The sequence below is a fragment of the Scyliorhinus torazame genome, chromosome X, assembly GCF_047496885.1.
Source record: "Scyliorhinus torazame isolate Kashiwa2021f chromosome X, sScyTor2.1, whole genome shotgun sequence".
NCBI lineage: Eukaryota > Metazoa > Chordata > Chondrichthyes > Carcharhiniformes > Scyliorhinidae > Scyliorhinus > Scyliorhinus torazame.
In genome coordinates, this window is record NC_092738.1 from 19151940 (window position 1) to 19168879 (window position 16940).

Below are 16940 nucleotides of genomic sequence, written 5' to 3' on the forward strand. Positions count from 1 at the left end.
TTACCGCAGGATTCCCAGCCTCTGACCTGCCCTGGTAGCCACAGTATTTATATGGCTGGGTCCAGTTCAGTTTCTGATCAATGGTAACCCCCAGGATGCTGATTGTGGGGGATTCAGCGATGGTAATGCCATTGAATGTGAACGAGTGACCTCCTCAAGGCTTTGGAAGATGGGGGTGGGTGGGGGATGGGGTGCTCCTCCTGTTTGGGGCCGTTCTGTCCTGTTCAGAAAGCAGAAAAGCAGAGGTGAGAACTTTGAAGAGCTAGAAGGCTCAATAGTTAGAAGTGTCACTGGACATGCCAAACTGTGTGCGAATGCACGGGCATCACACATTGGTTCTTGGTGAATCCCTTTAAGCAGGCATTGTCGCGGTGGGTCGCGGGCGGGTGTCGGGAGGGTTGCGGAGCCATCTGTCGCGGTGCTCCCGATCGCGCAAACCTGCGCACAACAGCCGCAGCAGCCGGCTGTTAATAACGTCCGCTGCAAACGGTCTTCAAAATGGCCGCGAACGTGAAAAGAAAATGCGGCCGCACTGCACATGCGCAAAACTATGCGCAGGCGCGCCTATGATCGGGCATGCATGCGCAGTGCGGCCGCTTTTAAAAAAAACGGATGCGGTTTTGTGTTTTACAAGTTCGGTGGGGTTTTATTCATTTTATTCATTTATTTTATTTATTTTATTTTTATTTTTTTCATAAAAAAATTTTTTTTTTTTTTACAAGTTGGAGGGGGGGGGGTTTCTTCATAAAATCTGACAGGAAAAAAACGAAGAACTTTGGACAGATGGAGACTCCATACTTTCCGACACTGGAAGGCTTCACCTTCATCCAACAGGTTCCATTGGAGGAGTGGGTACGAGGGCCAAAGGGACCCAAAACTATTTCCTCCATTTTTGTCAGCAGCAAACAAGGTAAGAGAAAACGGTGGGTCGCGAAGGTCGGCCGGCGTGGGTCGCGAAGGTCGGCCGGCGTGGGTCGTGAAGGTCGGCCGGCGTGGGTCGCGAAGGTCGGCCGGCGTGGGTCGCGAAGGTCGGCCGGCGTGGGTCGCGAAGATCGGCCGGCGTGGGTCGCGAAGGTCGGCCGGGTTGGGTCCCGAAGGTTGGCCGGTTGGTAAAAATGGGCCCCCGGAAAAAAAGTTTGAAGAACTCTGCCTTTAAGGATGTGACTGCTTCAATGTCTCGTGAGCCTGTGTGAGGGGGAAGGAACATTGGTGCAGTGTGCACTTTGGGACAGCCAATTGATAGAAAATCATGGTGGGAGGTCTGACCTTGGCTCATCTGGATGAAACCTGCCAAACCTTTTGCCCATTTGCGCCCTAGTCTGCTCTGAGTGTTCTCCTCCCGGGCGAGCATCTCTTCCCGAGTACTCGGTGTTGCTCGTCTGCAGTCACAGTGCTTGGAGTGCCAAACTGTCCTCCTCCGTCCCACTTGCTGCAAGAGGATTTGCATCGCAATGTCGGGATATTGCATCGCATCGCATTTGCATCGCAATGATTCCTGCTGCTGGGGCTTTTCTATTGCGATGTCCGTTTACAAACCTCCACTCCAAATGCATACCCTTTCAAGGTGCTACTCCCAGACTTGAAACGCTATACTCCCCGAAAACGAGTGCAGACATGCAGAAGGGAGCATGATATTCACAGTGATCTGAACGCCAAATTCTCCGTCCCCACTCGCAATGGTAGCGGGGCGAACCCGTAACGGGGAATCCCATCCATAGTGAGATTCAAATTCACGTTCAGTGGGATTGTTAGGAAGATCACAACTAAATTACTTTACCTAACTGTATTGTCTTCAGTAAATAAGGAAAACCTGGATAGACTCAAACTTCTGAACTTAAATACGGTCATGTCTTCGGTACCCTGTCCATGACTTGAAATACGTTACAGTACTCTGGGGTAAGGCACAGTTCTTCTCTCATTCTGAAGGGCCAGCATTTGGCGTTCAAATACCACCAAGTATGGGAAAAAAACAGGAATTGAATCAGGCTTAGGCGGTTTTTAAAAGACTGCAAGTTAGGACAGTTTGGGAAGTTTGGGCAGCACGGTAGCCTTGTGGATAGCACAATTGCTTCACAGCTCCAGGGTCCCAGGTTCGATTCCCAGCTTGGGTCACTGTCTGTGTGGAGTGTGCACATCCTCCCCGTGTCTGCGTGGGTTTCCTCCGGGTGCTCCGGTTTCCTCCCACAGTCCAAAGATGTGCAGATTAGGTGGATTGGCCGTGATAAATTGTCCTTAGTGACCAAAAAGATTAAGTGGGGGCTGCTGGGTTGCGGGGATAGGGTAGATACGTGGGCTTGAGTGGGTTGCTCTTTGTAAGGGCCGGTGCAGACTCGATGGGCCGAATGGCCTCCTTCTGCACTGTAAATTCTATGATTCTCTATGACGAAGAAGCTACAGAGCAACGAAAATGCATCGCTTAGAGTCCTGGAGGCAGAACGAGTCAATGATGGGCTAGGGGACGATGTGTCTTGATTTGTGACGCACAATTGCATCAATGAAAGAGAGAGAGAGAGAAGAAAGGGAACATTGCACAGAAAAGGCTGGTGAGTCATGAGAGAAGATTTAGGTCTAAGGTGATAAACTAATACCTGGATCCTGTCCAGGGGTGGGAGAGAGTGATTGGAGGCTCTTCACATGTGGGAGGAATAATTCAGCTTTGGGAGACACTCGTTCAAAGAGCAAAGAACGTTTGGCATCATCGAGGAAGTCGAGCTTCAAGCAGGATGTACGGTGAGAGGAGGTAGTGAGAGGCACGAATGTCTGAGATGTGGGAGTTGTTGATTGAACCTGCAGGAGGCACATAGAAAATGTTTAACTTATATGGCAACAGAAAACTGGATGTGTCGGACTGGCCACTTGTTGCACACCCCACCCAATCTGATCTTCAGTGGAGCCAATAGAACAGAAGGGCGAGCAGCCAATCAGCTCCCGCTCTCAGCTGAAAATGGCCTCCTGTGTTGAGGTACCCTCAATAATGATGCTTAGAGATTAAACTGTAAAGAAGGCTTTATTAGGCTAATAACTATGCTACAGATTTGGACGAGAGCTGACTGCTATACAGACCATGAGGCAGGCCTTTATGTATGGCTCCCAGATGGGCGGAGCCAGAGGCGGAGTCCCCAGGGTTCCAAGCCCGGTCTTAAAGGGGACATCACCTTACATGATGATAAGGCAGTAACCGTTCATCACATTCACCCCCTGTTTAAAAAGGAGTCCGGCGGGGGTGAAGTGCCATCATAGGTCCACCCGTCTCAGCGGCCGGATCGTCCTCCTCGATCTCCTCAATTCGGGCGGTGGTGCGGCGGGCACGGACGTCCCGGTTGAGGGCACATCCGGGAGCACAGCGGTTGGAGCTTCGGTCCGGGTCGGGGCAGAGGAACTAGGCAGGGCCGGGGGTAGCGGAGCCGGCGCCGGCGGGGTGTGTAAAGGGGGGGTGCAAGGGGGGGCGCACGGTAGGAGCTCACCAACGGGTGATAGGGCCGGAAGGGGGGGTGTTGTAGGGGGCAACGGGTCCTGCAGCGGAGCGGCGCGAGAAGGGGCGTCTGTGGTGGAGGATCCAGCGGGCGCCAGATCCCGAGGGAAACCGTATCTTGCCTGCCGTCGGAGTACTCCACGTAGGCGTAATTGGGGTTGGCGTGGAGCAGTCGGACCTTTTCAACTAGGGGGTCCGTTTTATGGCTCCTCGCGCGCCTCCGGAGAAGAACAGGTCCCGGAGCCGTCAGCCAAGGTGGAAGCGAGACCCCGGAGGTAGACTTCCTGGGGAAGAGAAACAATCGGTCATGAGGGGTCTCATTTGTGGCCGTGCAGAGGAGTGACCTAATGGAGTGTAGGGCATCGGGTAGGACCTCCTGCCAGCGGGTGGTTGGGAGATTTCTCGACCGCAGGGCCAGAAGGACAGCCTTCCACACGGTCGCGTTAGCCCTCTCCACCTGCCCGTTTCCCCGTGGGTTATAGCTGGTCGTTCTGCTCGAGGCGATGCCTTTGCTGAGCAGATACTGACGCAGTTCATCGCTCATGAACGATGTACCCCGGTCGCTGTGGATATAAGCAGGGAAACCGAACAGGGTGAAGATGCTGTGCAGTGCCTTAATCACCGTGGCTGAGGTCATGTCGGTGCAGGGAATGGCGAATGGGAAACGGGAGAACTCATCGATGACGGTGAGGAAATAGGCATAACAGTTGGTGGACGGGAGGTGCCCCTTGAAGTCCACGCTCAGTCGCTCAAAGGGGCCCGGGGCCTTCACGAGCCGAACCTTGTCTGGCCGATAGAAGTGCAGTTTGCACTCCGCACAGACCTGGCAGGCCCTGACCATGGCCTTGACCTCCTTGGTTGAGTAAGGTAGGTTGCGGGACTTGATGAAATGGACGAGCCGGGTAACCCCCGGGTGGCAGAGGTCATTGTGGATGGCTTGCAGGCGGTCCTCCTGCGCGTTGGCGCATGTGCCGCGGGACAGGGCATCTGGGGGCTCGTTGAGCTCCCCTGGACGATACTTGATATCGTACGAGTAGGTGGAGAGTTCGATCCTCCACCTCAAAATTTTATCGTTTTTTATTTTGCCCCGTTGCGTGTTATCGAACATATAGGCGACCGACCGTTGGTCGGTGACGAGGGTAAACCTCCTACCGGCGAGGTAGTGTCTCCAGCACCGCACAGCCTCCACAATGGCTTGTGCCTCCTTTTCGACTGCAGAGTGTCGAATCTCGGAGGCGGTGAGGGTTCGGGAGAAGAACGCTACTGGTCTGCCTCCTTGATTGAGGGTAGCAGCCAGGGCGATGTCTGATGCATCGCTCTCTACCTGGAAAGGGATGGTTTCGTCCACCGCGTGCATGGCGGCCTTGATGATGTCGGCCTTGATGCAGTTGAAGGCCAATTGAGCCTCAGCCGAGAGGGGAAAAGTGGTGGTCTTTAGGAGTGGGCGGGCTTTGTCCGCATACTTGGGGACCCACTGGGCGTAATAGGAGAAAAGCCCCAAGCACCGTTTGAGGGCCTTGAGGCTGCGGGGGAGAGGGAGTTCCTTAAGGGGGCGCATGCGGTCGGGGTCGGGACCTAGGACCCCGTCTTCCACGACATAGCCGAGGATGGCCAGCCGGGTGGTGTGGAAAACGCATTTGCCCTCATTATAGGTCAGGTTAAGGGCTCGGGCGGTCTGGAGGAACTTTTTGAGGTTAGCGTCATGGTCCTGCTGATCATGGCCGCAGATGGTGACATTGTCCAAGTACGGGTATGTAGCCCACAAACCGTACTGGTCCACCATTTGGTCCATCGCCCTTTGAAAAACGGAGACCCCATTTGTGACACCAAAGGGGACCCTGAGGAAGTGGAAGAGCCGGCCGGCTGCTTCGAAGGAAGTATAGGGGCGGTCTTTTGGTCGGATGGGGAGCTGGTGGTAGGCAGATTTGAGGTCGACCGTGGAAAAGACTCGGTATTGGGCGATCCGATTTACCATTTCCGCGATGCGAGGAAGGGGGTATGCATCAAGCTGCGTGAATCGGTTTATGGTCTGGCTATAATCCACGGCCATCCGTTTCTTCTCCCCAGACCGGACTACCACCACTTGCGCTCTCCAAGGGCTGTTGCTAGCCTCGATGACCCCCTCTCCCAGTAAACGCTGGACCTCTGACTTGATAAAAGCCATATCTTGGGCACTGTAGCGTCGGTTCCTGGTGGCGACGGGCTTACAGTCGGGAGTGAGGTTAGCGAACAGCGAGGGGGGTGCGACTTTCAGTGTCGCAAGGCAGCACACCGTGAGGGGGGGCAAGGGTCTGCCGAACTTCAGTGTCAGGCTTCGGTGGCTGCACTGGAAATCCAGTCCGAGCAGCAGGGGGGCACAGAGGTGAGGGAGGATATAAAATTTGAAACGGGTGTATTTGGCACCCTGGATCGAGAGATCCGCAATACAGTACCCCGTGATTTGTACCGAGTGGGACCCAGATGCGAGGGCTATGGTTTGGGATGTGGGATGGGTGCGTAGGGAGCAGCGCCTTACCGTTTCAGGGTGGATAAAGCTCTCCGTGCTCCCGGAGTCGAAGAGGCATGCAGTGTCGTGCCCGTTGACCTGGACCTGCATCATGGAGTTCTGCAGGTGTTTTGGCCGAGTTTGATCGAGGGTGATCGCACCCAGTCGCGGGTAGTCGGAGTCGTAAAATGGCCGCTGCCGTTGGTCGCACGTGTCGGGTCAAGAAGATGGCCGCCGACCAGATGGCCGCTCCCATGATTCGCACGAGGCTGATGACGCGTCAGAAGAGGACGTGTCGGGTCGGTGCGCAGCAGCATTGCGAGACCTGCGGGCCTGAGAGCCTGATTTTCGGGCCGACTATTCTTTGATTTCCTGGCCCCTGGGTCTGGCCAGGCAGACCCTCGCAAAGTGCCCTTTCTTCCTGCAGTCGCTGCAGATCGCGGAGCGGGCTGGGCAGCGTGGGCGTGGGTGCTGGCCCTGCCCGCAGAAGTAGCAAGGTGTGCCCCCATGGTGAGCGGGTCGCCGCGTGGCGCAGGCCTGTAATACGGGCGAGTCTGAGGAAGTCCGTGGGGGGCTGGCAGAGTCCGCGGGGTACGTACCCAAGATATGTCGGGCCACCTCCAGCGAGGAGGCGAGCGTTAGCGTCTCCTGGAGGTCTTTTGCCCCGTTTTCGAGCAGTCGCTGCCGGATGTAGGTCGAGCGGATGCCGGACACGAAAGAATCTCTGATGTGCAGGTTCATATGGACTTCCCCTGTCACATTCTGATGGTCACAGTCCCTGGCCAGCGCGGTGAGTTTCTCAACAAACTTGTAGAGCAATTCCCCCGAGCGCTGCCGGCAGGCAGAGAGCAGATGCCGGGCGTGCACCTCATTGACGGGTTTGACAAACCGCTTGCGGAGCAACTCAATCGCTTCCTCATAAGTCGTCGCCTTTTCGAGCGTGGCGGAGATTCTGTGACTCACCCGGGCGTGGAGTAGACGCAGCTTGCGTGGCCCCAGGATGGGAGTCTCTGCGGAGTCCAGGTAGGCCTCGAAGCACCGCAGCCAGTATTAAAAAATTTCCTTTGCCTCCGGCGTTCGTGCTTCCAGATTGAGCTTCTCTGGTTTTAGGCCTGCGTCCATCCTGAATCTAGTTTAGCCTAATAAATTGAGGTACCCTTAATAATGATGCTTAGAGATTAAACTGTAAAGAAGGCTTTATTAGGCTAATAACTGTGCTACAGGTATGGACGAGAGCTGACTGCTATACAGACCATGAGGCAGGCCTTTATGTATGGCTTCCAGATGGGCGGAGCCAGAGGCGGAGTCCCCAGGGTTCCAAGCCTGGTCTTAAAGGGGACATCACCTTACATGATGATAAGGCAGTAACCGTTCATCACATGTGTCCTTGACGAATTGAAGGTCTGTGCCGTGGAGTGAGGAGATGAAGGTGCAAGAATTCAACCATTGCACTGGAAGGGGATACAGATTTGCACCACTGTTAACTGGCGATCTGGAGGAGGTTGATGAATGTAGAGCAGGCTGACTGAAGAACGAAGAGAGTTGAAGCGAGCACAGCAATGCTTGGCCACACATGCAACTCAGAAGCAACTATGCATGCGTGATCTTGTGCACATCCAGTCACTTTAATCTTGGGCTGCTGATGCTTTGAAGTCCAGCTTGCAAAGTAACCGTGGAAACTTCAGAACGGCAGTAAGTGTTTAACACCTTATGGAACAGCAGGCGCACGCCGACTATCATTTATAGCGCATCTAGCAAAACTTCCCATGCCATTTCACACAAGCATTGGCCAGCAAAACATGACACCGAGTCACATCAGGAGATATTGGGACTTGGTCAAAAATGTCGGTTTTAAGAAGAGACGTAAATGAGGAGAGCAAGATAGGGAGATGTGGAGGGATTTCATGAGGGGATTCCAGAGCTCGATGGGGGGGGCCACGGGATTCCTGCCGCGCCGGTCAGGGGCCATTGAAAGTGCCCCCCCGGTAAATCTCCTCAGGCTCCGATGGGCCGAGTGGTCGCCGAGTTCGGCCGGGTCCCGTCGGCGTGGGTTACTCACGACCCACGCGGAGGGACCTGGAAGGTGTGTCTGCGGCGGCTGTCCTGGAGGGGAGGCCGGCCCCCACGGTCAGGGCGATCAGGGCCTACCAATCGGCGGGCGGGCTGGTGCCATGGGGGCCTATGTTCCTCCGCACTGGGCCCCTGTAAGGCTCTGCCATATTGCCCGGGGGCCGGCGCGGAGTGGAATCACACCGGCCGTAGTGCGCATGCCTGTAATCACGCCGGCCATTCCGCGCCCCATTATTGGAGAATCCCGGCTTCGGAGTCAATATAGGTCAGTGAGTAGAGGGGCGGGACCGGAAGCTCAGCTCAGGGCCAGATAGGGCGCTGAGGTTGCAAACAGTGTGGTTCAGCCTCCGAGAGTGGTGTGGTGGGAGGGGCGGGGGGGGGGGGGGGGTATGGAGTTGATGGTTCGGGAATGGAGTTTGCTACGGGGACTGAAGACTTTGATCTTCCCAGCACTTACTTGGAGGAAATGCCTGCTGATCCACTGCTGGATGTTGGGCAAGATGGGCAATGAGCTCCAATGTGGCGCTTAATGCCATTAATTAGTCCCAGTATTTCTCTGTAACAGTACAGATGTTCCTGCCAATAAGGTTATTCCATTTGAATGTAATTGCTCGATAATGTATTTCTTAGTGGATCACAGGTGCGGACACTAAATGAATGCATTTCTGCTTGGACTCTTAGATCAATCACAGCATCCAGCGAGCTCTAATTGGCAAGTGATAAAGTTGAAGCATTATTGACTGGTTTTCACATTAATATTATCATCCCTGAATGATCATAAATCTCTTGACTTTGAAGAAAACTGGCTCAAGTATCTCTTATGCTGTGGAGGTTGGCTGTCAGATGTTTTGCTGAGAAGGATGTGTGGTTAGGTGAGCCACATAGGGTTTTACATTTGCTTCATTGCTGGAGGGAGATCTAGTGGCGCAGTGGGGCAGTGTCTTTACCTCTGAGCCGTAGGCTCTGGGTTCAAGTCCCACTCCAGGATTTGAAGGTGTGTTCGTAATGTGGCCCAAGCAGATTGATTGCCAATCGACACACCTTTCCAATATATCTTTGGCAGGGTGTAAGAGTTTGCTGACGATACGACCATAGTGGGCCGGATCTCGAATAACGACGAGTCAGAATACAGGCGGGAGATAGAGAACCTAGTGGAGTGGTGCAGCGACAACAATCTCTCCCTCAACGCCAGGAAAACTAAAGGGCTGGTCATTGACTTCAGGAAGCAAAGTACTGTACACACCCCTGTCAGCATCAACGGGGCCGAGGTGGAGATGGTTCAAATTCCTAGGGGTGCACATCTCCAAAAGTCTGTCCTGGTCCATCCACGCCGACGCTACCACCAAGAAAGCACAACAGCGTCTATACCTCCTCAGGAAACTAAGGAAATTCGGCATGTCCACATTGACTCTTACCAACTTTTACAGATGCACCATAGAAAGCATCCTATCGGGCTGCATCACAGCCTGGTATGGCAACTGCTCGGCCCAGGACCGCAAGAAAGTTCAAAGAGTCGTGAACACCGCCCAGTCCATCACACGAACCTGCCTCCCATCCATTGACTCCATCTACACCTCCCGCTGCCTGGGGAAAGCGGGCAGCATAATCAAAGACCCCTCCCACCCAGCTTACTCACTCTTCCAACTTCTTCCATCGGGCAGGAGATACAGAAGTCTGAAAACACGCACGAACAGACTGCAAAACAGCTTCTTCCCCACTGTTACCAGACTCCTAAATGACCCTCTTATGGACTGACCTCATTAACACTACACCCTGTCTGCTTCATCCGATGCCAGTGCTTATGTAGTTACATTGTATATGTTGTATTGCCCTATTATGTAGTTTCTTTTCTTCCCTTTTCTTCCCATGTACTTAATGATCTGTTGAGCTGCTCGCAGAAAAATACTTTTTACTGTACCTCGGTACACGTGACAATAAACAAATCCAATCCAATCCAAGACTGCAAACATCTCCTGGTCATCCATAGTTGATGTGGAATGGAACCTCACAAGCCATAGTCTCTGGTGACAGGTTAATGGCACATGGGCCAAACTCTTCCGGCCGTTTTCCCTGGTAGGATCTCCCGGTCAACATGCCGCGGAGATGGTGGAAAATCCCACCCATGCCTCGTCTCCCTCATGTGTCATCAGAAACAGGAACGCCTCAAAGTCATCTTTGGATATGGTGAGAAATTGGATGGATTATGATCGGGTCCATGATGGGTTGGATTGTATTTGGTTTGTGAAGACCTTCCTTCGGACCATTCTTATGCCGTTTTACCCTTCTATCACTCTTGCCTTGGCCTGTACTCTGCATCTCTTATGGTCCGATTAATGTTGAGTACGTGCGTCATTTTAATGTCACTTACGTCTGCCCCGCCCTCCCACTCGACCAGTTTATATTGATAGTCAACCTGCACACTTATTAACGTGAGAGCTGTTAGTACTGGTGAAGGGGACATTTTGTCCACTTCTGGTATTTGACATGAGCGTCGTGCGTTGCAAAGCTAGATACGGAATGAAGCTCCTTCTCCTCTGCCCCAGTCTTAGAAAATGAGCTTGGGAGCAGATTCAACCCAGTTCCTCAATGGTCCATGTCCCAAGATTGTCCACCATTCACCACAAGTTGAAAGACTTCCTCAGCGAGAGCACAAGAGTCAGTTAAAGGTGGTGCATTGAGGCTGAGGACAAGACTGCAGGGGAGAGAAGGGAGTTTTGTGAGCTCATACTGAGCTCACTCAGTAATGTTCACTTTGCCTTCCGTCCCTTATATCTGACAACACTGATATCCCTCACCTTTCTGTGCTGCTGAAAACGTAAAAACCTTGGGCAGGATTCTCTGACCTCCCGCCGGGTCGGAAAACCACCGGGGAGCGGCGTGAATCACGCCCCGCCGCTCCAACGCTGTCTGCCGGATTCTCCGGTGCCGGTTTTTTGGCGGGGGCGGGTATCGCGCCGCGCCGGTTGGGGGCCGTTGGCAGTGCCCCCCCCCCCCGGTGATTTTCCGGTCCCCGATGGGTTGAGCGGTCGCCCGTTTTCGGCCAGTCCCGCCGGCGTGAAGTACACAAGATCCTGGCTCTGAGGGCGGCCTGCGGAGTCCTCGGGGGGGCGCGGGGGGGGGGATCCGGCCCCGGGGGGAGAGGGGGGGGTGGTGGCCTGGCCCGAAATCGGGGCCCACCGATGTGCGGGCGGGCCTGTGCCGTGGGGGCACTCTTTCCCTCCGCGCCGGCCTGTGTAAAGCTTCGCCATGGCCGGCGCGGAGAAGAGCCCCCTGCGCATGCGCAGGAAACACGCCACCGGTTCTGGGAACACGCTGGCGCTTCTGCGCATGCGGCAACTCGCACCGGCTGGCGGAGGCCCTTCGGCGCCGGTTGGCGCGGCGCCAATCACTCCAGCGCCAGCCTAGCCCACGAAAGTGCAGAGGATTCCGCACCTTCTGGGCGGCCCGACACCGGAGTGGTTCACGCCGCGCCAACCGGCGCCGGTAGGGGCCGCCCCGCCGGATACCGGAGAATCCCGGCCCTTGTGTCACAATATCCAGATGTCACATTTCACGTTGTTGTAAATGCACAACCATCTTGCAAGAAAAAACAGAACGAAAGCCAGTCACTTATCCAGAAACTGAAGTATACAGCAGAATAAAATAGCCCTAAAACACTTCAAAAGTGACTTTCCTGGATTCACTTTTTTGGATCAGTGGCTATAAAGGTCCGGACCAGATTACTTGGAGAATCATTTCATAGAATCATAGAAAAGTTACAGCACAGAAGGAGGCCATTCGGCCCATCTTGTCTGCACCAGCCCGAGGTCACCCAGGTGCCCTTTCTAATCCCACCTTCCTGTGCCCGATCCATCGCCCTGTAGCATACAGCACTTCAGGTGCAGATCCAGGTATCTTCTAAAAGAGTTTTATGTCTCTGCTTCCACCACCAACTCGGGCAGCGAATTCCAGACTCCCACTTCCCTCTGCGTAAAGAAATTCTTCCTCATGTCCCCTCTACACCTTCTGCCACTTATCTTGAATCTCTGTCCTCTGGTTCTAGAATTCTCCACCAAGGGAAACAATTTTATCCTGCCCACTCTATCTCTTCCCCTCATAATTTTGTCCACCTCAATTAGTCGCCCCTCAGCCTTCTTTGTTCCAGGGAAAATAACCCCAATCTATCCAATCTCTCCTGGCAACATTCTTGTAAACCTCCTCTTCACTCTCTCCACAGCAATAACATCCTTCCTGTAACGTGGTGACCAGAACTGCACACAATACTCCAGTTGTGGCCTCACCAGTGTTTTATTCGATTCCAACATTATATCCTTACTTTTATATTCTATACCTCTGCCAATGAAGGAGAGCATTCCATATGCTTTCTTTACCACATTGTCTACTTGAACTGCTGCCTTCAGGGACCTGTGTTCCTGTACATCAAGATCTCTCACGTCACCTACCCCTCTTAGTATATTCCCATTTATTGTGTACTCCTGACAACTGTTCGACCTCCCTAAATACATGACCTCACACTTCTCTGTGTTAAATTCCATCTACCACTTTCGCCCACTCCACCAATCCATCTATATCATTCTGGAGATTGTAGCTATCCTCTATACTGTCCATAACTCGCAGAACGAGGCCATTCAGCCCATCAAGTCCATGCTGGTTGTCCATGTGGATCAATCCATCCAGTCCAACCCCTCGCTCTATCCCTGTAGCCTTATCAGCCCCTGGACATCCCAGCGATGCCGCAGGTCACCCTTGTGCAAAGCCACGGATAATCCACGAGAGTCAGGAAAAGGATTTGCTATCCAGGATGTTGAGGACAAGATCAGTGCAAGCGATCATCCCGATCGAAGCAGTGATCAGGAGAGCCACTTGTTTGCCTCAACTGTGCTGCCACACCCTCATCACGGAGACACATGAGACAATAACAATTCAAAATACCACCCAGTTTGATTTGGAAACAGATAACTGAGTTACGCAGACCAGGAGGAGGCCGAAATACCTATTAACAGTGTAAGGAACATGTGCCCAATCCCTCTTTGCAAAAGAAAGTTCTGACTGTGATGGATGTTGATTTAGAAGGTGCAAAATTAGGTAAACTCCCACAAATGGCCACAATCTGGGAAATTGTTCATTTTCTCCAGCTGACAAGCTCAGCAATGGTTATTTTATTTTTCCCCCAGCAAATTCATGGATTTTTCAATGTGTGACTCGCTGCTGTTCCTTCCCACAGATAACACCATAAGACATAGGAGCAGAATTAGGCCACTCGGCCCATCGAGTCTGCTCCACCATTCAATCATGGCTGATATTTTCCCATCCCCATTCTCCTGCCTTCTCCCCATAACCTCTGATCCCCTTATTAATCATGAACCTATTTATCTCTGTCTTAAAGACAGTCAGTGAATTGGCCTCCACAGCCTTCTGCGGCAAAGAGTTCCACAGATTCACCACCCTCTGGCTGAAGGAAATCTTCCTCATCAATCCCTCTGGGTAACTGAGAGTGGTATCTCAATGCATCGCCAAGCTCTCCACAGTGTGATTTCATAGTTTAAGTTACTCCAGTCTCGGCCAAACATTTCAATCCGTTCGCAAAGTCGGCCACTTCCTGGGAGTCAAGCAAATAAAAGCGGTTCTGGACTTGATTACTGGACTTGCAAGAGAAAATGGCATTCTGACGCTTGATGTATTTAGGTGGTGCACACAGGAACGTAAAGGTAAAGGCGCCATAGTCCCAGATGACTGTTTTCCCCATTGAGGGGGAGAGTTGATTGGTGGTGATTTAACCTGAGGGTCGCCACATCTCAGGTGAGGGGCAAGGTTGAGAAGGCGGAGCCTTCATGGATAATCTCAGCCGGTACGGGAATGGACTCAGACTGCTGGCCTCACTCTGCGTCACAAACCAGCCGCCCAGCCAACTGAGTACCAACTGGGAAAATGACCCCTGGTCAGTCCCTGTGTGGAAGAAAAATCCTATCTCGTAACCTTCCATGAAAGGGGGCGGCATGGTTTCACAGTGGTTAGCACAGTTGCTTCACAGCTCCAGAGTCCTGGGTTCGATTCCTGGCTTGGGTCACTATCTGTGGGGAGTCTGCACGTTCTCCCCGTGTCTGCGTGGGTTTCCTGCGGGTGCTCCGGTTTCCTCCCACAGTCCAAAGATGTGCAGGTTAAGTGGACTGGCCACGCTAAATTGCCCTTAGGTTAGGTGGGGGTTACTTGGTTACAGGGATAGGGTTGGAGGTGTGGGCTTAAGTGGGGTGCTCTTGACAAGAGCCCATGCAGACCTGATGGGCCGAATGGCCTCCTTCTGCACTGTAAATTCTATGATTCTATGAAAGTTTTTGCGAGGCAACTTTATTGAATTTTCTGGTGAAATCTCATTCCAGCAATTGTATCAGTTATAACAGGATTTCTGTGAGTAAAGCTAGGCTCTCTCATCATGTTGTAGAGGGTGGCAGGGTTAAAGAAGTCAACGGCATGCTAAGTCTTGGATATAAATGCTTTGATTTTATTACATTGTAAGTGCACAACAAGACCTATGTGCGCATCCTGTGCTTCCTGTTTGCTTTTATAACAATTCGAGGAGAATGGGATTGGTGTTACAGGGCTTAAATATTTACCTCATGCCCAGGATCACCTACATTTGCTGGACACAGGCACTTATGTGTATCTTAGTGGAGAGGGAACACAGGGTTCATCGTGGGCGAAGAAGGGGCAGAGGTATGGAAAGAGAGATGGGGCTGGTGCAGTAGAATCTACAGTGCAGAAGGAGGCCATTCAGCCCATCGAGTCTGCACTGGCACCCCACTTAAGCCCACACCTCCACCCTATCCCCGTAACCCAGTAACCCATCTCACCTTTTTGGACACTAAGGGCAATTTAGCATGGCCAATCCACCTAATGCACAACTTTGGAATGTGGGAGGAAACTGGAGCACCCGGAGGGAACCCACGCAGACACGGGGAGAACGTGCAGACTCCGCACAGACAGTGATCCAGCGGGGAATCGAACCCTGGAGCTGTGAAGCAACAGTGCTAACCACTGTGCTACCGTGCTGCCCACAAGGAGTAGAGCGTGATCGCGGAACCTGCGAACGGTTCACTCCTCTTAGTGCACGGGACAGTTAATAATAATAATCGCTTATTGTCACAAGTAGGCTTCAATGAAGTTACTGTGAAAAGCCCCTAGTCGCCACATTCCGGCGCCTGTTCGGGGAGGCTGGTACGGGAATTGAACCCGCGCTGCTGCCTGTTCTGCATTACAAGCCAGCGATTTAGCCCACTGTGCTAAACCAGCCCCAGTTCAAACTGTTCTGGGGAGAGCAGTCGGGCAACATGGCGAAGTGAGGTTAATGGTGAATGCTGGAGTTAAAAAGAGGATGAGGAAAATCAGAATGTGGTGACGAAGCTCAGGTTTCGGAAGATCTTAGTGTGGGAGGGAAATAAACTAAGGAACAATACTGAGTGTTCGATTAGCTGAATTCCTTGTCATAATTCCTTCCCATGTGATTTTTCTGCATAGAAAATGCAAATCGATATCAATCACCAAGACACTTGTCCTCCAGCCCCACTGAATCATATTTAAATAGCAACTCACCAGGCATGTGCACCATCCGACAGTTACAGTTTTCAACCAGGTACCGAGTTTCACAGTCGATTCTACAAGCAGTGATACTGTAAGTGTCAAAGAAGTCTGAGTCCATTGGAGTAGATTTGCAGTCCCCCCAAGGAGGAGGTAAGTATATTAGCTGAGAATAAGAAGGACATTAAATTGGAGTATTATTGAGAAGGCATTTCAATAAGACATATTTAAAAAAAAATTTATTATGCCTTAGGACCTGGCGTTGATGGAACACCTTCAGATTTCCCAATTCTACATACAATTTTTCAAGAGTTTGAGGAATAGCCAGTGAAAAAACAGGATGACATTGTGTCGACCAGTCTGACCTGTACAAGGCTTGTTGGGTGTTAAATGGCCGGGACGCACAAGAGGCTGCAACCAGATAATGTGCCAATCACTTTCAAATCATTGACACCAGTGTGGCTTTCGGTCTGTTTGGAGTTACATCATTTCACGGGTGCCAGGAGCGGTGATCTGTCGTTCTCAACACCCTCTGTGTGTTTTTGTTATTCATTCTTGGGATGTGGGTGTCGCTGGCTAGATCAGCATTTATTGCCCATCCCTAATTGCCCCTTGAGGAGGTGGTGGTGAGCCGCCTTCTTGAGCCGCTGCAGTAAATGTGGTGTAGGTACACCCACAGTGCTGTTAGGGAGGGAGTTCCAGGATTTTGACCCAGCGACAGTGAAGGAACGGTCGATATATTTCCAAGTCAGGATGGTGAGTGACTTGGAGGGGAACCTCCAGGTGGTGGGGTTCCCAGGCATCTGCTGCCCTTGTCCTTCTCGATGGGTTTGGAAGGTGCTGCCTGAGGAACCTTGGTGAGTTGCTGCAGTGCATCTTGTAGATGGTACACACGGCTGCCATTGTGCATCGGTGGTGGAGGGAGTGAATGTTTGTGGATGGGGTGCCAATCAAGTGGGACTGCTTTGTCCTGGATGGTGTCGAACTTCTTTTTAAAAAAATATTTTTATTAGGGTATTTTGCAAGTTTTTATAATAATAACAATAACAATGACATAAACATGGTACAATAAACATTTCCCCCCCCTATCCCAATCTTCACACACCCCAGCCATAAAACAACAATCCTTCCCCCCCCACCCCCCTCCCGGAATACTGCATCTGCTGACATTTTAATTTTCCCCGAGAAAGTCGACTAACGGCTGCCACCTCCGGGTGAACCCTACCATTGACCCTCTTAAGGCAAAAAAATTTTTCTCGAGACTGAGAAACCCAGCCATGTCACTAACCCAGGTCTCTATACTCGGAGGGCTTCGAGTCCCTCCACATTAACAAGATTCCG

At 52.2% G+C, this 16940-nt stretch overlaps 1 protein-coding gene across 5 annotated transcripts in view; it reads right to left on the minus strand.

Annotated features, from left to right (window-relative positions):
* Window positions 1-16940, minus strand: part of asic1b (acid-sensing (proton-gated) ion channel 1b) — a 1118762-nt gene that overhangs the window by 125394 nt on the left and 976428 nt on the right. For all 5 annotated transcript variants that reach the window (XM_072494112.1, XM_072494108.1, XM_072494109.1 and 2 more), the window contains exon 4: window positions 15615-15765. In XM_072494112.1, the coding sequence (XP_072350213.1) occupies window positions 15615-15765 (151 nt within the window). The remainder of the gene's footprint in view (window positions 1-15614; window positions 15766-16940) is intronic.